Source organism: Eschrichtius robustus, chromosome 1, assembly GCF_028021215.1.
Source record: "Eschrichtius robustus isolate mEscRob2 chromosome 1, mEscRob2.pri, whole genome shotgun sequence".
In the NCBI taxonomy this organism is placed as follows: Eukaryota; Metazoa; Chordata; class Mammalia; order Artiodactyla; family Eschrichtiidae; genus Eschrichtius; species Eschrichtius robustus.
In genome coordinates this window covers 137946518-137968950 of record NC_090824.1, presented here as the reverse complement: position 1 = coordinate 137968950, position 22433 = coordinate 137946518, and the positions used below count along the sequence as shown (strand labels likewise).

The 22433-nt window shown below is 46.1% G+C and overlaps 1 protein-coding gene across 1 annotated transcript; it reads right to left on the bottom strand.

Moving 5' to 3' along the window:
• Positions 1 to 1342: 1342 nt before the first annotated feature.
• Positions 1343 to 19173, bottom strand: CHRNA3 (cholinergic receptor nicotinic alpha 3 subunit). Its single transcript, XM_068556308.1, has 6 exons — positions 19028 to 19173; positions 17212 to 17351; positions 17054 to 17098; positions 15763 to 15872; positions 8145 to 9156; positions 1343 to 1471 (listed from the first exon to the last, which is right to left on the bottom strand). Exons 1-6 carry the CDS (start codon positions 19113 to 19115, stop codon positions 1343 to 1345), a joined length of 1524 nt encoding a protein of 507 aa, XP_068412409.1. The 5' UTR covers positions 19116 to 19173.
• Between the last annotated feature and the right edge of the window lie 3260 nt (positions 19174 to 22433).

Sequence of the window (22433 nt, the reverse complement as noted above, 5' to 3'; positions counted from 1 at the left end):
TTTTTTTAAACAAAAGCCAAGACAACTGGATAATAAGTAAACCTTGAAATGTCAAAAGCAAAGCCAGTAGCTTGATGATAGGAAGTGATGATTGGTATGAAGCTCTATTAAGAAAAAGCTTAAATGTAAGACCTAAAACAATAAAACTCTTAGAAGAAAACAGGACAAATGCTTTATGACATTGGATTTGGCAATGATTTCTTGGATATGACACAAAAAGCACAGGTAATGAAAGAAAAAGCAGACAGATTGGACTTCATGAAAATTAAAAAATTTTGTGCATCAAAAGACACTATCGACAGTAAAAAGGCAACCCACAGAATGGGAGAAAATATTTGCAAATCATATATCATCTGATAAAGGATTAATATCTAGAATACATAGCGACCTCCTAAAACTTAACAATAAAAAAAAAGCACAATTCAAAAATGGACAAAGATCTTGAATAGACATTTCTCCAAAGAAGATATACAAATGGCCAATAAGCACGTGAAAAAATGCTCAAAATCACTAATCATTAGAGAAATGAAATCAAAACTACAATGAGATACTGACTCACAACCAATAGGTTTGCTATTATCAAAAAAACAAAACAACAAGTATGATGAGGATGTGGAGAAACTGGAACCCTTGTGCATTGTTGGTGGGAATATAAAATGGTATAGCCATGGTGGAAAACAGTATGGCAGTTCCTCAAAAAATTAAAAATAGAATTGCCATATGATCGAGCAATTCCACTTCTGGGTATATCCCCAAAGGAACTGAAAGCAAGATATCGGAGAGAGTACACCCATGTTCACAGCAGCATTATCCACAACAGCTAAAACATGGGAGCAACCCAAGTGTCCATCAACAGATAAATGGATAAGCAAAATGTATATACTTAAAATTGACTATTATTCAGCCTTAAAAAGTAAGGAAGTTCTGCAACATGCTACAACGTGGATGAACCTTAGGGACATTCTGTGAAGTGAAATAGGCCAGTCACAAAAAGACAAATACTGTATGATTCCACTTATATGAGGTACTTAGAGTAGTCGAAGTCATAAAGACAAAGTGTAATGATGGTTGCTGGTGGGAGGGGAGAATGGGGAGTTACTGTTTAACTGGTCTATAGTTTAACTTTTACAAGATGAAGAGTTATAGGGATGGATGGTGGTGATGGTTACACAACAATGTGAATATATTTAATACCACTGAACTGTGCACTTAAACATGGTTAAGATGATAAATTTTATGCTAAGTGTATTTTACCACAACAAAAAATAAAATTAAAAAAACAGTGAGCCCCCTCTCCCCCGACACACATAAGTAACCTCGTAAGTAACACACAGTTTAGTGCTTATGCATCATCCCTGGCCATCAACGGCTGCAGAAACAATCCTGCTGTCCCTAAAATGCACACCAGAATGAAAACCCACAGAAATATACGATCAATCACCATGGCAACATACTTCCAGTCGTCTTGAATCTGAAAGACAAAAACAAAAATCATGAAAGAGGAAAAAAATAAAGCAGGAAGGAAAAGGCAAAGTGAACACATTTTCAATATTGAATATTTAATAAATGTGTTTCAGTAGAAGAAGCCATTCTGCTTGCCAAAATGCAAGAAACCTTTTTTTTCTAACTGATGTAGTCTGAGGAAATCTACCATTCTCAAGTTTCTCTTTATGCACTAGAGAAACAGGAATAAAATATCTGTCATATTAAATCTGTTTTAAGTCAGGACTTTCTTTACATCTATGTAACCCTTTTTTTCCCCCCAAATTGAATTCCAATTTATAAAGTTAGTTAAAACCAGTTACTTGATTTACACCTCTGCAGGAGGATTCTGGGCCTTTGTTAGAATAGCTAATACAATCCAACATAATTCAAGTACTAGCTCTTATCCAGTTTTAGATACTAATTTCCTTCTAACGTCTGTTTCCAAAATGAAATAAGCACATCAGGGCAAGCCCATCATCACTCTTCCTCTCCCACCACCCCCTCTCCACAATGCCCAACTAGCCAAATATCTTCAATTAGAAGGCCAAAGTATCATGGAATTCTATACAGTTACAGAACAGGTTCAAAATCAGAAATAAATTCTGACCATAAAGTAAAAGATGGAAGAAAGAGCAAGACTAATTGTATATAAGACAGCTTCAATTTAGGCTTGAAACAGGAAGGAGAACCGCACATTAATTATACTCCTAGACAACTCAGAAAGGAAACCATAATTGGATTGAGAAAAAGAGAACCCATGAATCAACTGATTTTGAAGAAATAATCACATAATAAAGAGGCAGCATGTGATTTAGTAATTTAATTAAGTGCACTGAAATGGGGCTGGGAGACAAGGATTTTATTTCACCATTATGAGCTTGAGTGAATGTGTCCCCCCCATGACACTGAGAAGTCAGTGGATTAGAGCTATAATGCCCTATTTGCCACCGGTTACTTTATTTGAATTCCTAAGACTTTGGGTGTAAAAGATTCCAATATACAATAGACCCTGTGATTCCTGCCGACCCCCTACTGGCTAAACCTCCTAGGGCCTAGGAGGCAGTGGGGTGGGAAAACCAAGACTTGTTATAATCCCAGCTCTGCTCCTTTCTAGGCGTGAGAATCTGGGTAAATTATGTGACCTCTCTCAGCCTCAATTTCCTCATTGGTAAATCGGGGATAAGAACAGTACCTACTTCAGAGAGTTGTTATGAGGATTAAATGAAATATGTGCCTGGCACACGGTCCTTAATGAATAATACCTACTGATATTAATGCTGATTTTAAAAATGACCATTAACCGAGTATAAATCTCCCTCTGAGAGCACTTCACATGGTTTAGCCTGGTGAAGAAAGAGGGGACTTGGGTTTTACACATGAATACAAACAGTGCTGCAAATAGAGCTGGGTGAAACTTAATTTTATGTCTAACTAACTCTGAGTCTTTAAGGCACAATGATACTGGTCATTCTCTGGAAACTTTGGCACTAATGATGCGTGAACAGGTAGATGAGTGTTAGGCAGAATGGTGAACTAGCCCAAGCCCCTGGCTCTGTCTCCCAGCCCAACCCTGGAGATGTCCCAGAAACAAGAGGAGACTGTGCCTTAAAGACCGTCAGAAACCTGGGCAGGTGTGGCCTGCTGAGTGTGAGCGTGGGGTTGGAAGAGGAGTGTCTCGGTGGAGGGAAGGACTGGGAAAGGCTTAGCTGTGCTCTTCTCTCTTCCAACCTTTCCAGCCTGCCACTCCCAGCCCAGAGATGCAGGCAGGGCCACTTGTCAGCAAAGTAGGGCCTGGCTGAGGGGAAGAGCAGGGCAGAGAAGGTGCCCACTGACTGGTGGGGCCTGAGGCTTCCCTCCTCGCTCCCCACATCAAAGATGAACAACTGCAGTTGAGTGAAAGGGATGTGGAGGAGATCCTCAGGGACAAGGTCACCTGGAGGGGAGGAAACGCCCCTGAAGGGGGGTCTAGCCCAGTTTGTGGCCATGTGGGTCCTCTGCCTTGGGAAGCCTGGGTTTGGGCCCCTCAAACACAGTTCGGTAAGGATGGCTGACACCCCCAGAAAAGGTGAGTTTACAGGCCCCCAATACACAAACTTAGGTATTTGAAAGAAAATTCATGGAACAGGTAGGTTAAGGATTTAAACTAAACAAGATAGTCTTTTGAGACTATCCAGATAGTCACTGGATAGGAGAGAACACTGGAAACACGAAGTTAGGAACAAGCAGTGTTACAGAAGAATCAAGTGGAAATACAAGTGTGAACAACAGGCAAGTCGCAATAAAGAACTCAAGAGCTGGGATGAATGGCAAGGGTAAATACAGCCCCGGAAAGAAACAGGGAGGAGAGTAAGGACCTCACCTGGGGCAGCGATGTAAAAGAAAAGCTAGGAGATGGAGAAGCTGGGAGCAGAGGTATCCCATCTGTACAACAACAGTTCAGGGAAAGAGAAAAGAAGGGTGAACAGGAGATCTTTACAGAAATAACGTTGACTTCCCCAGAGTTAAAGCGAGATGAAAAACCTTGGAATTAAATGGCTCACAGGAATGCCAAACAGACTAGGAGAGACCCACACCAACACATTGTGTTTGGTGTCATTCGATTTCTCTACAAACAGAAAATTCTAATAGCTTCTAGATAGAATAGATTACTTGCAAAGGAACAACATTCAGATTAACTTAAAACTTTTTCAGAAACGACACTGAGGCAAAAAGGCCATGGAGTGTTATTTAAGTATTTAAGGAAAAGAACATCAACCCTAGAATTTCGTATCCAGCTAAACTCGCACTTAGAAGTTAGGGCACAATACAGTTTTTTAAAAAATTTTATTTATTTTTGGCTGTGTTGGATCTTCCTTGCTGCACGCGGGCTTTCTCTAGTTGAGGTGAGCGGGGTCTACTCTTCATTGCGGTGCACGGGCTTCTCATTGCGGTGGCTTCTCTTGTTGCAGAGCACGGGCTCTAGGCGCGTGGGCTCAGTAGTTGTGGCTCGTGGGCTCTGCAGCACAGGCTCAGTAGTTGTGGCGCAAGGGCTTAGTTGCTCCGCAGTGTGTGGGATCTTCCCGGACGAGGGCTCGAACCCGTGTCCCCTGCATTGGCAGGCAGATTCTTAACCACTGCGCCACCAGGGAAGCCCCACAATACATTTTTAAGCCTACAGGCCCCAAAAGGTTTATCCATAAACACTCTTGAGAAGGCATGCCAACACAAAGAAATAAATCCAGGAGGACACCATAAGATAGATGTGAGGGGTGATTACAGACTAAAAAAAAAAAAAAAAAAGGAAGGTCAAAAACCAAAACATACATTCATGAAAAACCAGAACTAAAGCTCTAGTAACACCCAGGTAACCAAAGCAGTGAGGAAGATCAGAGGGGAAGGACAGTGGGGTGGGGGCAAAATACAGATACTTAAAAATGTAAGAGACCGATTGATATGGAAAACAGAACTTTAGCATGGGTTTAAATCAGTTAGGAAGAGCTAGGAGAAGAATAAAAATAAAACACATGACTTTCAACCAGCAAAAAATATTCAAACTTTCTAGTAAACAGCAAGAACTGAGGCAAAAAAAAAGTAAATGGAAAACATGAAATAAGATGGCCAAAATGTAACCCTAGAAAACAGTAATTACAACACATGTAAATAAATCATTGATCAGAAGTCCGACTCTAGTTGGAATGAATGAACTAACAGATATACATACATATAGATATATAGATGTATCTCTGTATCTATATCTGAACCAAACAAAACAAGTTGTATCAGGGTTATTAGCTCAGAAGATCATGGCTCTGATCTATGCACACCTCCAAGACCTCAATAACAACTCACACAGTGGAACCAAATGATCAGCCGTCAAAACCGTAAAACGGAGAGTATTAACATGAGACCACAAGCTCCCTAACTAGTTTTCTAACTTGTAACCCACTCCTAGCCCTAACTCTGAATTTAGAGTATTAAACACCTCACAAGTGTAAGCAAGTAGGGGTGACCAACACAAACAACTTGAAAAGAGAACAGCCAAGGCAGGTGACACGATGACACTCCTGTCCCTTTGGGACCTGGCGTGTCCAGGGACAGTCATTCACAGGCTCTCAGCACCCTCAGGAGATGGCTCTGGGAGAACTAAGCCTGTTCATTCCAAGTTCCTAGGAGCCCAGGACAGTTAAAACCAACCAAGTTGGAGCCAGGGAATTAGGAAATTAAAATACCTCTAGAAAACTCTATGTAAACAGCAGCCTGTCCATCACACAGTAAGAGAGAAAGAAGGCATCCTTCAGACAGCCCGACTCTCCTCAGAGCACTGAGTAGGCATCTTTATTCTAACGCTTGCCACCCTTTCATAAACAGGTTGCAACCCACTGGACGGTGGTCCAGATTTCTGCTTTCTCTGGAAAAACAACGGGACCACATTCACCTGTGGTAACAGATGACCAGAGGTGAGCAGTGGCTGCCCCTTGAGATGAACCATGTGCCTCTAGCTGGCCACATTCAGGCTATTTCACTAATTTACCTTCCTGGCATTTCAGCTATGACTTCCCTTTCAGTAACATTTTTTTTTTACTGTCTGCCTCCATCACACGTCTTGTGGAAACTCTAACACTAACTAAAACCCTCGTGAAACTCTAACACCTTGTATGGTTCCTAGTAAATAATTTTTGGAATAAAGGTAGTTTCTAATAGCCTGACAAACACGATGGGTACTTAGATCTCAATCTTTAGTAAATTATCACTCAAAAGAAGCGATTATTTTAAAAGTGGATAAAGAAAGGGTAGAGAATATCTGCAAAAGTGATTAGCGTTAGACAAATGAGATTCTCTAATCATGTACTTAATGTCCAACAACTGCTTCAGGGACTTCCTGGTGGTCCAGTGGTTAAGACTTCACCTTCCAATGCAGGGCGTGCAGGTTCGATCCCTGGTCCCGGAGCTAAGATCCCACGTGCCATAGGGCCAAAAAACCAAAACATAAAACAGAAGCAATGTTGTAACAAATTCAATAAAGACTTGGAAAAAAAAACAACCAACTGCTTCAACTGAATTTAAAGGAGGGCCTGACTTTTTGGCTAAATTTCTGGCATCAGTGGGAGGTTTTGCATTGTTACAGTCACAAGACGGGCTCAGAGTTGCTCAGATGGGTGGGGTGAGGACACAGGGCCACTGTTGCTATCTCCCTCCTGTCTCATCTACTTTAATATGCCATTCACAGCTGAATAAAAGAGGCTCCAGACATTCCCTACCAACATTAATTACCTACATACAGTGCATCAGGAGCTGAAATTATCTGGTAATTAGCTCTTTGCTAATAATCAACTTAAAGCAGAACCAGTTAATTTTAAAGCAGAGCTTCTTAAAAAATTATTGAACATGATTCTGGTAACCTTGGGGGTAAACAGAGTGGGAGCAGCCAAACACATAAGTGTAAAGCTTCCCCATTACTAATACCTATCACTAGTTCTAGCATAAGATTTTTGAAGGAAATAGAAGTTCACCCAATTAAAAAAAGATGGGCAAGAGTGTGAATAGATATTTCACAAAAGAAGATATCCAAATGGCCAATAAGCATATGAAAAAGAGCCCTAATCATTACTCCACAGGGACAAGAAAGGCCACTTCACCCCCGTTTGGCGGCGAGCATGGGCAGCAGCTGGGACTCTCAAACATTGCCAGGGGCCGTGTCAATCGGCTCAACCCTTCGGAAACCTGATAGTGTCCACTAAAGTGAAAAACACACCTCTCCAATGATCCAGCAATTCCACCCCTAGGAATGTAGCCAGGAGAAACGAGTGTATATATTCACCAAAAGATATGTATAAATTTATAGCAGCTTTATTCATATCGCCCCCAAACTGGAAATAACCAAATGTCCAACAACTGTAGAATGAATAAACAGAAGGCGGTGTTGTCATACTGTAGAATCTTACGAACCAACAATAAACCAAAAGGATAAACCTCAGACATCTTTGTACACTTTGCTGAATGAAAGAAGTCAGATATGAAAGTTTATACTATGCGATTCCACTTATATGAAGTTCAAGAATAGGTAAAATTAATTAACATAAAAGAGGTCGGGATCAGTGGTTACTGAGGAGGGAGGGAGGAGGTTACTGACTGGGGAGGGGCACAAGGGAACTGTCTGGGGCACTGGAAATGTTCTGTATCTTTACCTAGATCATGTTTACATGGGTGTACACATAATGTAAAAATTCACTGAGATGTAGACTTAAGAGGTGTGTACTTTATGTAAATTACTCTTAAAGGGGAGTAGGGAGACACAATTAGTAAAGTTTAAAATGTCAGCTCAGCACATCAATACTAATTGGAGATCATCTGGCCTCATGCCCTCTTCCAGCCTACCTCCTAATCCACTCACTCAGCATCAGGTGTTCCAATGGCCCAAACTGCTGGCAGCCCAGCAGCTAAATGCAGGGCACCACATACTCACAACCTTTATCATCCCATTTTACAGATGAAAAGACAGGCTCACAGAGGTGAGGCGGTGTATCCAAGGATAAATAACTGGTAAATGAGGAGCTGGTCTGAACACAAGCCACTGATGCCAGTCTAATTCCTTAACCCCACCCTAAGCCTTGCCCACAAGGAACCAATAAAATGTTTGTTGAATGAATGAATGACCAATGTAATAACAGACCTATCCTTACCTCTTTGGCTTCATTTTGTGCTTTCATATTTTCAGCAATATACTTGACACTTTGGATAGCTTCTTTGATTTCCGGTGACAGAGCAGAGAGGGAGAGCATGGCATTGACAGATTCAGAACTGGAACTTCTCGTAAGATTGGCACTGAAATTTGGGATTTTTACCATGCGGTGGTGGCAGTAGTCACACAGCCCGTCCTGGCAGGGGTAGCCTTCTTTGCAGCTCTTGGACTCTATGTGGCTGAAGCAATTCAGGTGTGAGAGCTCAGCGCTATTGAAGGGTCTTGGCCTCTGAGTGTTACCCTCGTTGCTTGCCGGCCTGGTCATGAACATGACCCTGGGAAGAAAGTTCAAGAATATGGTCTTCACCCACATGGGCATCGTGTGCGTGGTGGGGGTCCTGTAGTGCACGTTGAGCACGAAGACGGTGATGACGATGGACAAGGTTACAAAAATCATGGTGAACAGGAGGTACTCGCCGATCAGGGGAATCACCAGAGAGGTGGACGGGATGGTCTCAGTGATCACCAGGAGAAACACAGTCAAGGAGAGGAGGACCGAGATGCAGAGGGTCACCTTCTCGCCGCAGTCGGAGGGCAGGTAGAAGACGAGCACAGTCAGGAAGGAGATGAGCAGGCAGGGGATGATGAGGTTGATGGTGTAGAACAGGGGCAGGCGCCGGATGTACAGCGAGTACGTGATGTCCGGGTAGATCTCCTCGCAGCAGTTGTACTTGATGTCATGTTTGTAGCCGGGGGCTTTGATGATGGCCCACTCGCCACTCTCCCAGTAGTCCTTGAGGTTCATGGAGGAGCCGATCAGGACCAGGTCGATTTTTGCCTTGTCGTAGGACCAGGAACCAAACTTCATGGTGCAGTTCTGGTAATCGAATGGGAAGTAGGTCACATCGATTTTGCACGAGCTCTTAAAGATGGCCGGGGGGATCCAAGTCACTTCCCCCGTGTACTTGAGCAAAGCTTTGGTCTTGTCGTCCACCTGGAAATCCCCGACAGCACTGCGGAGACAAAGAGGTGTGCGGTACACAGGTCATCACCACGTGGTCACCTAGTCCAGCTTCTCATGCCGCCAGCGGGTGAACGGCAAGTCACGATTTGTAAAACTGCAGAATGTGAGCTCAAAGTGCTGTAAAAGGTCTCGCAGTTCACCATCCCATTTACCAATGGGGATACTGAGGCCCAGGACCCCCCCAGCCCCCAACAATCTGACACGCTCATCACCCCCTGCCCTGGGGCGTGTCATGGGTTCATTCCACACCATACAACTCCCAACTTGATATTTATGGAGACACTCCCAAATGCCAGAGATTTTTTTTCTCCTTTAATTGAAGAAATAAAAGAAATTAATGAAAGTGATCAGCAGGAGGCAGGTGTTTAGGTGACCTTTGGGGATATTTGCCACTTGCTGTCCTTATGGTTTGGCCCTGGTAATGCCTCCTCATTCTGTCTGCATTGGGAGCCCAAAGTGTGTACACACACGGATGTCAAACCGGACCGTGGACCTGGAAGGGGCTGCAGAGACCACCGCAGGAGCCCACTGCCATTAAACTGAGCCTGTTAGATGGGTCTATTACCAGGCCCTATCTCCGGACCCTGGTTCTACCGTTCACCAAACTCCCCAGTCCTCCCTGCACTGTTTTAGAATGAATAATCATGTTTTCTGATTCCTTGTCTTTCAAACCCAGCGTGACAGGTTCCTTTGCCTTCTGTGTCCCTATCCTTCCCCATTTTCTCCCCATGTTCCTTCTCCCTTCTGTTTAGCTATGTGCACCCTTTCTATGCAGAGATATACATTATTCCTAGAATTGGCTTGTTGGCATTTATCAGCTGGTTTGTGCAGTGGAAGATTTGCTGACGACCAGCTCAACACGCTGTCCAGTCTCGCATCTGAGCATGAAGCCAGCCGGTCCTCATGACAATGGCCTTGCCCAGTGAAAGCTCTTGACATTTCCGTGGGTCAGCCCTGTTGATTTCTTAGAGTTCTGCATTTGAAGGCATGTATGTCCTTCTAAAGGGAGCAACCACTATACCCATTTGCCTGAAGAGCTGGGGAAAAAAAAAAAAAGACCTGAACATTTAGGGATATCCTGTCTGGTTGTTACTGGATAGCACTGTGTGAAGACAGGAGGGGGTGTGTCCGGGGCCTGTCTCCTTGCTGGTCTCTGGCCCTCCCACCCTCATGTGTGTCTGTCGAGCAGGACAGTCGTTACACGTGAAGACTTGATGTCAAATCCACTACCCGCCTTTACTCCAGCCGGCTGGGTTGTCCCAAAGGTGCCCTGCTGTGTTTATATGTTCTTAGCCCCACTTTATCCTACTGTGCCCTCAATTCCCCACAAGATGATTCCCAGCTCCAGGAGGAAAGGAGGGGTATGAGAAGTGGGGAGGGGGTGGGGACCCGCACAGCCCCAAGTGGACTTGACCATGTTGGGCACCAAGGAGTCCTGGGAGGCTGGCCTACACTACGCAGAGGGCCGAGAGGACCCCTGGGAAGGCAGAGGCCTCCAGAACAACTTTCCTTAGGGCATCCTGGAGCAACAAAATGGACCTTCAGAGCCCAGGGACTAGTCCAGGGCAAAGTATGGCCCACTGGCCTGCCCCCTATTTCTGTACATAAATTTTTATTGGTGCACACAGCCATACCCATTCGTGGTCTATTGTCTGCAGCTACTTTTAAGCTACAAGGGCAGGACTGAGTAGCTGCGACAGAGACTCTTAAGGCCCACAAAGCCTAAAATACTTAACTCCCTGGCCCTTCACAGAAAAGCTTAATGATCCCTGCTTTAGTTTGATCCCCTCATTTTACTGACGAGGAAACTGAAGGTCAGAGAGCAGGACTCGCTTGCTCAGGGTCACAGAGAGTTTGTGGCAGAGCCTTGACCAGTCGGAACTTGAGTCCTTAAGTCTGTGTGTCCAGAAGGCCAAACACTGGAGATCAGCTTACCTTGGTTGCTGGTGCACATGTCTGCTATTTTCCAGGGCTCCTGGTCACTGTGGCGGCTGCCTACAGACCCCCGCAGCTGTGTCTGCCCAGACCAGGAGGCCTGCTTGCTGACAGTGTCAGCGGCCTAGCTCTGCTACCAGGAGACCGAAGATGAAGACCTCACTGGGTACCAGGGTCTGGCAGAGCCCCAGCCACAGAGAGCGTGCTTGGTAAGTACTAGCTGACTGAACGGATGACCAAAAAAATAAATGAAGCTCTCACCCCCCTGGCTGCCCAAGAGATGGCTGGCAGCAAGGGTCAGCAGAGGGGGGAAAGGTCTCACTCAGCCAGTGTGTTGCTGAACCATGTGAGTTGATTAAAAAAAGAAAAGGCAGGGTGGGTGCAAATGATTAGTTGAGGTATCACTTTAATAGAAGGAAAGAGTAAGAGCTGAAGTGGGGCGAGGGTGGTGAGTGGTATGAGAAAGATCACGATGGCATCCGTTTCTTTAACCTATCCAAACTTCCTCAGAAAAACAGGGCAACAAGACAGCAAAAGAAAAATCCCACTGCCCACGTGGTCAACAAAGTTAGGTTACGTGGAACTCCAAGAACCTCAGGTGTGAGAGAGTGGGGTCGAACCACCACCACCAGCGGGACCTGCGTGGGATTCGGGTGGGGTTAGCTGCTGTGGAGGTGGCTGAGGGAAGAGGAAGGGGAGTTCTCCTGTCCCGAGAGCCCCAGACAGAAATCACCAAGAGGTATCTGCCCCTGAAAAAAGAGGACCCCACTCTGCACTGCATCCTCAGCAAGGGGAATGGTGAAACAGAGAGGGCGCCACAGGTTCCAGTTTGTGGGAGAGGACAAAAAGATGGGGAGCCACCAAGGTCTGCAGAGGAGGCTGGGCTGGGCTCGATCTCAGAAATACCTCCCACCCCAACTGCCTTCCAGAAGGTCAGAGACCCACCCAGAAAAAAGCTGCATAGGGTAGGCTCCAAATTGAACAGTGTGAGAAACTGAGGGTAAGAAAAAGAAGATGGTTGAGAAACTAGAGAAGCGGGTGTCTAGAAGTGGCAGCTCTCAGACTGTGGAGGTGGCTACAGAGTATTTAAATGCTTCAAGGGAACCACTTGAGGAGGGAACTCCCAAGCAGGTGACACAAGAGACCCACCCTTACCCACTCCCATCCCCTCTGGGAACCTGTCCTAAAAGTACAGCAAAGGCCATCTATTTAAACAAGAGCAACAGAAAAGGATTAGACTGAACCCCATTGTAAGAAAACTATGAAAAGTAATTGAATAACAATTACAAGCAGACAAGTGTACACCACAAAAATATAACCTCAGAGCAGATGAAACTGATAATCCGACATTACAAATTAAGCTAACAGAAAGAACGATCTTTAGAAACTTTGAAAGAGCAGCATAAATTAGAAATAGAAAAGTTAAGAATCTGGGTAAGCAACAGGAGGATGAATAAAGAACTGACAGAACTTAGGAAAGAACGGGAAAAAAGAAATTTTAAAAATCATTTTAGAAATAAAGACTAAACTAAAACGTTAACAACAAGCAGACACCATGGAAAGTATCGTGATGAAAATAAAAAACAGAAAGGAGAAAAAAAATTATTTTAAATCAGAGACGAAGAAAAAGAATTTGAGAGAAAATAATATCGAGAGAATATAGGTAAAGCAGTTAAAACATATGTGAAAATGGAGTTCCTGGAGAGAGAAAGCAATAGAACAGATCTTAAAAACTCTAATTCACAAAAAATTTACTGGAATAAAATAAAAATATTATGTATATGGTACAGAGTAAAACAACTAGATTTTAAAGATAAAGGATAAAATATCTTTGGGTTACCCAAGAAAAAGAACAACCCCCTTGTAAACAAGCTGACTATGCATCCCAATTCGTCCAGGACAGTCCTGGTTTACATCTGTAGTCCTGGCGCACTTATTAATAGAGTCCCTTTTCTCTCCCCAAAGTCACCAGATTTTACAAGAAAAAAAGAAAATTAGATTGGCGATTGTTTTTGACAGCAACACTTCATACCAGAACATGAGTCAGCATTTTTAAGATTTTCATGGAAGGAAAATATGAGCCAAGGATTTTATATCAGCAAGATGACCTAAAAGTATTACCTAAAAAGGCTACAATGAGTTATGAACTTGTAAGAACTTAGGGTATATTGTGTCCACGAACACTTTCTGAGGATTCTACTAGAGAATGAACTTCCAAGAACAAAATCATGGCAGGAGAAACTGGCATAAGAAGGTAAAAAGTGTTTCTAGTGTGTTGAAATGAAAAGAAACTCTCACCAGAGGTTTAGAGAAACTGAAGTTTTGGTTAGGAGAGAGGAATTGAAGGATATTCTCTAAATCTTATTTTCAGCTTCAGATTTCAAGGAAATTCCTTATGATATTTCCTCCTCTCCATACCTGATTTGAAGCTTTTCACTATGTCTCTCAGTATTGTTAAAAGCACACATCCCTAAAGTACCCCAGCTGTTCATCGAAGATTGCCAGCAAGAAAACAGCTATGAAATTCAAATCATAAGATTAAGACCTGTGCCCACTTTCTTAATTCTAGCTTAGCAAAAATTCTCACCACCCTGCTCAGCCCCTTAAGAACCTTTGGGCCAGGAGATTTCTAGGATGGCTCACATTCTGCAAACCAGTTAATTTATCTCCTGTCCCAGTTCTTTAAGGACCAATTTACAAGTTGCATGAAAGAAACATATTTATGAATGCTGTCTTTTCTTGGGAAAACAGTAAACAAAACACGGACCTCTAAGAGTTTTATAGTGTCTGGCCTTCCATTTAGGTCTTTAATCCATTTTGAGTTTATTTTTGTGAATGGTGTTAGGGAGTGTTCTAATTTCATTCTTTTACATGTAGCTGTCCGGTTTTCCCAGCACCACTTGTTGAAGAGGCTGTCTTTTCTCCATTGTATATTCTTGCCTCCTTTGTCAAAGATAAGGTGACCATATGTGCGTGGGTTTATCTCTGGGCTTTCTATCCTGTTCCATGGATCTATATTTCTGTTTTTGTGCCAGTACCATACTGTCTTGATTACTGTAGCTTAAACCATAATTCAAAAAGAGTCATGTACCACAATGTTCATTGCAGCTCTATTTACAATAGCCAGGACATGGAAGCAACCTAAGTGTCCAGCGACAGATGAATGGATAAAGAAGATGTGGCACATATATACAATAGAATATTACTCAGCCATAAAAAGAAATGAAACTGAGTTATTTGTAGTGAGGTGGATAGACCTAGAGTCTGTCATACAGAGTGAAGTAAGTCAGAAAGAGAAAAACAAATACCGTATGCTAACACATATATATGGAATCTAAAAAAAAAAATGGCTATGAAGAACCTAGGGGCAGGACGGGAATAAAGACGCAGACCTACTAGAGAATGGACTTGAGGACATGGGGAGAGGGAAGGGTAAGCTGGGACAAAGTGAGAGAGTGGCATGGACATATATACACTACCAAATGTAAAATCGATGGCTAGTGGGAAGCAGCCGCATAGCACAGGGAGATCAGCTCAGTGCTTTGTGACCACCTAGAGGGGTGGCATAGGGAGGATGGGAGGGAGGCAGACGCAAGAGGGAAGAGATATGGGGATATATGTATATGTACAGCTGATTCACTTTGTTATAAAGCAGAAACTAACACACCATTGTAAAGCAATTATACTCCAATAAAGATGTTAAAAAAATTAAAAAAATAAAAACACGGACCATCTTTGGAGTGGTTAAAGAACCCTTTTCTTTCAACCCATGACTAGAAAGTGGGATTCAGCCAAAAACGTAGCTTCTCTAGTCCCAATACGAACAGTAAAACATATTGATTTGTACTAATACGGCATACAAACCTAAACACAGAATGCTTTAAAATCAGATTAGACTAATTCTATACGAAGTGTTTTGCTGAAAAATGCTCAGTGGTTTTTTAAGACATTAGAACTCCAGAGATAAAGCACAGTTACAAAACTGAAGTCTGTCAATACCTGGAGAACAAACTAGTACATACTGTAAAATATCAATTAAAATTATGTTTAATGTCTAATAACAGAGGTTAAATGTGGAAGGTGTCAGGATTGTATGGGCTTAGGAAAGAGAGGCAGGTTTTGGAGGTGCCACAATGGGCAGATTCAGATAGGCAGAGGAAGAACCTTTGAAAGAGAGAAAAAGGCGCAGCTTCCTGCAGCTGGTGGGCAGATGCACATGTGCAGCGTGAGGCAGGGGCAGGGAGCATTCGTCGGGTGAGTGAAAGAATGAAGCTTTCCTGTGGTCTAGCCATGGGGTGCGGCTACAGCCTGACTTACAGGGAAGATCAGGTCCTGCCTTGGTGACAGAAGCCCACCCCCATGTATTTCCTTCCTTGCCCTTCCTCCAGTCTGTAATTGCATATTTGGATACTGTAACTCATTCCTGTCTTCCCTGGTGTGTCTGATAAACTCCTAGAGGCAAGGGGGAGGGTATCTATCTTGTGCCACAGTATCTCTAGGACCTGGCATATAGTAGATCAATACATACCTGTGGAATGAACCAAATGAATGGAGCTCTCTTGGAAAAGGTCCCAGGAAGACCAGGCTGTAAAGCACAGCAGGCCAAGGACCCAGGTCCAGGCTGACAGCCCTGAGAGGTGGGGGCCACCCAGCACCTTACTTGTTATACAGCACAATGTCTGGCTTCCAGATCTTCTGTGCAGGGACACGCATGAACTCCGCTCCACTGTAGTCGGAGGGGTCCCACTTCAGCTTGTAGTCATTCCAGATCTGGGGGGAGAAGGCAAGGAGGGAGAGGGAGGCAGTGGAAGGACAAGCATGGTTTTACTTCTTTTGACACCACTCATCTTGGTGACCTCCCCACCTCGGCTGCACGTCAGAGCCGCCTCTGCAATGCAGACCACACTGGCCCATTCCTCATGTGGGTGCTAGTGGGGGGACAGCACTGGGCTGGGTGTGCAGGCTGCCTCCTAGCTGCCCCCATGAGTGGGGCAAGCCCAGCCCCCATCAATCAATCAGGACCACCAGGGCTTTCTCCAGTCATTTCCAGTGCCAGGGCCAGGTCCCTGCCTTAAGCTCCTGCTGTTTACATTCCTGAAATGGCTTGGACATGCCATTAAGCCCCAATAACGGCACTAATGACACACAGAACCCTCTTCCACCTCTGGGTTGGGCAGGGTTGGCCTCTGAAGGGTCTGGGGAAAGAGCCATGATCCCACCAGGACCCAGGAAGTGTTTGGGTGCAGAGGCTGGGAGATGTGAGTCCTGAGCACCTGAGGGGAGAGAGGTGAGGCTGTGGCTGGAGGGAACGTGTGCCATAGGGCGCTGAGTGGGCACCGTGCCCATCTGGCTTGCCAGACTCCTAGGAAGGAAGGCTGCAAGGCTCCCAGGAAGGAAGGCCACTTCCTCCTAGGAAGTGGCCAGTTGGCTGAGCTGGTGGAAGGATCACCCTTAGGCCAGTGAGTTATCTGTCCATGTCTGCACAAAGCCTCCCTGGGGAGAACATGTGGAAGCCCATTTCTTTGGTCCCAATCTGAACAGGAAAATCCAGAACCCCGGCTCCCACCCTCCCAACAACAACAACGGCATACGATTCTGACTTAAGGATGAGTTTTTAGCAAGAGGAAGGGGAAGAGGTGCCTCAGGCGCCACCCTAGAGTCAGGGCCAGGGCTCCAGGCCCAGGTCAGCCCCATTTTGTCTGAGCATGGAGGTCTCTCTTTACAGGACGCAGTCTATCGTCTGTGACTTGAGGGGCTGGGCCCTGCAGTCCTTCCACAGGGGTGTAGAGCAGTGCATATGACCCCAAGCCCAGGTAGAGACAGACCAGCCAGACAGTGGACCTCAATCTGGGTCCACAGGAGTGAAGTAGGGGTTTTGGCCCTTGGTTCACAGACAGCAAATAAAGCAGTCACCACCAGGGGGCAGCCGTGCCCAGGGTCTGGTCACTTACTTGCTTGAGCCACAGGTTGGTCTCCATGATCTGGTTTACTTCATCCTAGAAGGAGAGATTAAAGTAGATGGTGAATTACAAAAACAAGGCTGGTTCTGGGAAAGGCTATTCCAGAAGCTCCATACCCCACGGCCACGGCTTGTGGCTCTGGCACTCACCACCTTCACCAGTTGAGACATGGACACTTCAAACTGGATGATGACTGGGTCAGACACGTTGGCCACTGGCCGGATGATCTCATTGTAATCTTCGAACAGCCGCTCAAACAGACGATGCTCGGCCTCGGAGGCTCTGGCCACTGAGGGAAGTAGCCCTGTCAGATCCTGGGGAAGTCACTTTTCCCCTCACCAGGGACACCATACACCTACAGCTTCCTCTCCATCTGCTGAGGGTACTCTCTGGAACTCCAGACTTTCAGACTAGTCCTGCTCCTTGAAGTTAAAGACTAGGAAACTGAGGCCCAAGAGAGAAGGGATTCCATCAGGTCACACACATTCGTTGAGAAGCATAATGGTTACAAGCCTGGGCTCTGAATTTGGATAGATCTGGTGCAAATCCTGACAGACTACTTGTTAGCTGTGTGAGCTTAGGCAAGTGGCTTAACCTCTCTAAACCTCATTTCCTTCATCTGTGAAAGATTATAAATGTATCCACCTCTTAGGGTTGTTATGAGTTACGTGCTTAGCTCCATGCAGGCATGTGGTAAGAGCTCAAGAACCATCCTCACCATCTTTGTTACTGCACGGCAGCAATGTGATACAAATGCAATCTGCCTGCGTACAGCCACAATGGAGAGATGACCAGTCCATTCCCAGGGCAGGAGTACCGCAGGGCCGGAGGGAGACTACAACCTAGGACTGGGGCTTTCCTTCTTCCCACCCAGGACCCTGTAGGGGTTTGGCCACCAAACATCTTAGAAGCGGGTGCCTACGTGGCTCCCATGATCTCAGAGTGCGACCCACGGTTCCTGCTGATGTTGTCTTCTCATCCTGATCAAAAACCCTTCCCTCTCTGAAACCCTTGGGGACCCTCTTTGTTTATAAGCCACACTCCAGGCATCTTGAGTCAGCTGTCTGTTGCTTCTCACAGATCTGGGGAAAATCGGGGGAGGGGATGAAGGGAATCCTTTAAGTCCAACCCAACTTCTCCAGGGATTTTGACTGTCCCCTTACCCCCCACCCCAAAATAAAGAAGGGGCCACATTCAGGAGCTCCGTGGGGAGTGTTCAGCGCTCTGAGTAGTGGGGGCCTCAGCACCGGCGGAGCAGGAACAGCGCTCTGAGTGCACGGTCACAACGTGGTCTCCCAACAGACTTACCCGCCCAGCTGCAGGGACCGCCTGCAGCCCTGGCAAATCCCTCGTCCCTTGGTATCTACCACTGCTCCCAGGACACTCAGAAGCCTTTCTGTCAGGGCCGGCTTCTCCCTAACAGGCTCCTCTTAGAGACCGGGCAGAAGGCGAAGGCGGGGAGGTACCAGGAGTGCGGAGAGGCGCGGACAAGGAGGAGAGGCTGGCGCCCCTTAACGACTCCCCTCTGCCCCAGGTGGCCTTGATCAAATCTTGAGCCCTCTCTGGCCTCAGCTTCCCCATCTATTCGTAAAACGAGGAGGTGGGCGGGATGCAGACAGTGGAACCCGCGGCCTGGGCGCGTCAGTTCATCACCCGGTGCGCCAAGCAGGACGATGGGCAGGGCCGAGACTCGAATCTGTATCCCTGGGCTGTGGAAGGAAGGGCCCCAGTGCGGGCCCTCCCCGCGCCTCCCGGGGGCGCACAAATGACTCTCAAGGATGGGGCAGTCGAGGGGGACACACGCACCCCCCACCTAACTCGCCGCCGGGCCGGAGCCAGTCCACGCGGGTTTCGGGTCCCCAGCCACGGCGCCCTTCTCCCCACCTCGCGCTGCGCTCCGGGCCGCCTCCCCTTCGGACCCCGCTCGGGCGGGGCGCCCGTCCCTCCAGTCCCCCTCGCCCGTACCTGGCAGCAGCAGCAGCAGCAGCAACGGCGACGGCGCCCAGGGCGGCAAGAGCTTCGCGACGCGGACTCCGCGCGGCTGGGCGCCCATGGCTGGTCTGCCCTCTGGCCAGAGGCTCCGCGCGGACCGGGCGGGCGGCGTGGGGCGGAGGGCAGGCCGAGCAGAGCCGTACGGTCGGGAGCCGTCGGGACAGTTGCGGAGACAGACTCGCCTGGCCGGGCTCCAGGCGCTGCCCGCCCACTCGGAGCGGAACCGGGGCGCAGCGCGCGGAGCGCCGGCTGCTCCAGCCCCACCCACAATCCCGGGCGCAGCCCCACCCGCCGCCGTGGGGTTTCCGAGCCTCTGCTGGGGAGAGAGGTGCGCTTGCGTCCGAGAGCAGGGATGTGCTGGCCCTCTAGTGCGCTGTGCTGGGCGGTCTCATCCCTCCCTCTGTGGTCGGTGCAGCCCACGGACGGCTCCGCGCCGGGCCAATCCGAGCAGGTACTGGCGAACCACGGGGAAGAATAGGGGTCGAATCTCTGTTCCTGGCTTCCCGGGTGAGTGCGAGTCTCCCCTTTCCCCGGGCTTGGGGACCACCGGGCTAGACGGACGGTCGCCGGCCTGCCTGAAAGGTTCTAACGCATCCTTAAGATGGACTCAAGATTTTGACACTATTAAGTAATTGTTAAATATTTTAGGAGTGATAATGGTATTTGTGTTTTTAAGAGTCCTTAGGGTTACCATGAGGGGGAGGGTTGGAGTCAGTTGAAACAATATCGGCCATTGAGTTGGTAATTGATGAGGCTAGATGAGAAACACCTGGAGGTTTGTTATCCTAGTCTACTGTCGAATATGTTACAATGTCTCGATAAAAAGTAAAACAAAAGAAAGAAATAACAAAATTAAAAATAAGTCTTGGAGATGGAGCCATCAGAGGAAGCACTGCCCTTCCTGGCCCCTGGACCCTGCAGAGCCTCCTCTGCCCACCGGCCCATCTGCACCCTGGGTGCACCAGGATGGTTCTGTGATGGAGCAGACCACCTTGGGGCCCCTTGGTCTCTCGGACCACCCACCAGGAGTGGGGTGGGGTACCTGCAGGCTTCCTTGGAGTTCCTCTATCACAGGACAGGTCAGTCACCTTTATTATTTCCAGAATGGGTCACCTACCACATTAAAACCAAACAAAAGGAGACATTTTGCAGGATTCAGAAAATGTTTGTAAGAATTGGGGCTTACTGTCAGGCCCCCATTTAGAGAATTTTCATTCTCCTGACAAGAAGCCCTTTATCTGGAAAAATATTGCAAATCACATATCCAACCAAGGACTTGTATCCAGAACATATAAAGAACCCTCAAAACTCACAAGGAAGAATAGGGATCTTACTGGGGTGATGTCAAGTGTTCTAAAACTGGGTTATAGTGATAAACTTACTAAACTCATTGAACTGTACACTTAAAATGCATGAATTTTATGATATGTAAATTATACCTAGTTATTTTTAAGATCTCAGCAGTAAGAAAACTAAAACCCAGTTTTAAAAATGAGCAGAAGAGTTAAACAGACACTTGACCAAAAAGGCCAAAAGCTCACAAAAAGATGTCCATTTGCTGCTAGTGTTGCAGCAAAAATAGAAATGAGACTTCTGTTTTCTGATAAACAAGGAAAATAAGGCAACAATGAACAGGCTGGGGAAACAACATAAACAGGCCTGAAAGAGTTAAGCAATCGTGGTTATTCTTTAGCTGTTACTTCTAACAAACACTTGTAGCTAGACTTGTCCTTCACAAAGCTGATTACTCTCTGACTCCATATGAATTACCCTTTGCACCTGGCATTTCTTCTCCCCCTACACTCCCTTGTAGCACTCTTCATTTGGGACAGAAGGTCACGGGTGGATAACTTCAGGGGCACCAGACCTGGTTGTTGAGCGAACTGATGACAGCTTTGGCCATGAATTTGCAGAACGAAAGAAATGCAAGACCTTCATTACTTTGAGCTTTATCACCTACCCCAGACCATGAGCCCCAGGCTATATAACCTTTCCCTATTCCCCAGGGAAGGGGGCACAGCTCTTGAGGCACTAGCCTGCTATGTTACCCCCTTTGCCAGGCAAAGATTAAAGCCATTTTTCTTGTTTCTCCAAAACTCTGTCTCCATATTTCTTTTTGGCATCGGTGCACAGAGAGCCAAGATTTTGGTATCACTAGCCATTAGGGAAAGCAAATTAAAACCAGGGTGATATACCACTTAACAGCCACTGGGATGGCTAAAATAAAAAAGTACCGTCAATACCAAGTGCAGATGAGGAAACAGAGCAACTGGATCTCTCATACTTTGCTGGTGGGAATGCAAAACAGTATGGCTGCTCCAGAAAACAGTTCTACAGTTTCATACTGTATGTTAAAAGTTAGAAGTTTAAACTAAGTTTAAAAGTTTAAACATACTCTCCCCATATAACCCAGCAATCACATTCCTGAGTATTTAACTAGAAAAATGAAAAGTTTTGTTCACACAAAATCCTATATGTGAAATGTTTATAGTAACGCTATTGATAATTGCCCCAAACTGGTAACAACCTAAATGTGCTTCAACAGCCATATGATGGATGCAAAAGAACAAACTATTGTTACAATCTTCAACTTGGATGAATCTCAAAGGCATTATGCTGAGTGAAAGAAGCCACTCTCCAGTGGTTCCATACTAACGTTGGTGCATGCGGGATCTTTAATTGTGGCCCGTGGGATCTAGTTCCCTGACCAGGGATCAAACCTGGGCCCCCTGCATTGTGAACATGGAGTGCTAACTGCTGGACCACCAGGGAAGTCCTCATTAGAGGTTATTCTTTTTTTTTTTTTTTATAAATTTATTTATTTATTTATTTATATTTGGCTGTGTTGGGTCTTCATTGCTGCACGCGGGCTTTCTCTAGTTGCGGTGAGCGGGGTCTACTCTTCATTGTGGTGCACGGGTGTCTCATTGCAGTGGCTTCTCTTGTTGTGGAGAACAGGCTCTAGGCGGGTGGGCTTCAGTAATTGTGGCAAGCGGGCTCAGTAGTTGTGGCTCACGGGCTTAGTTGCTCCGCGGCATGTGGGATCTTCCCAGACCAGGGCTTGAACCCATGTCCCCTGCATTGGCAGGTGGATTCTTAACCACTGCACCACCAGGGAAGTCCCTAGAGGTTATTCTTGAAGAGACTAAACTATAGTGATGGAGAAAAGCTCAGTGGTTGTGGGGGGTTAGGGGTGGAGGGACACATGACCATAAAGGAGTAGCAGGTGGGAGCTGTTTTGGGTGATGAGTGACTCCTACATCCTGATTACATGAATCTATACATGTGTTAAAATTAATAGAACAGTACCTAAAAAGTCAGTTTTATTGTATAATAATTTTTAAAATAGATTTTTTGAAAAGTCCTCCTCCATCGCACA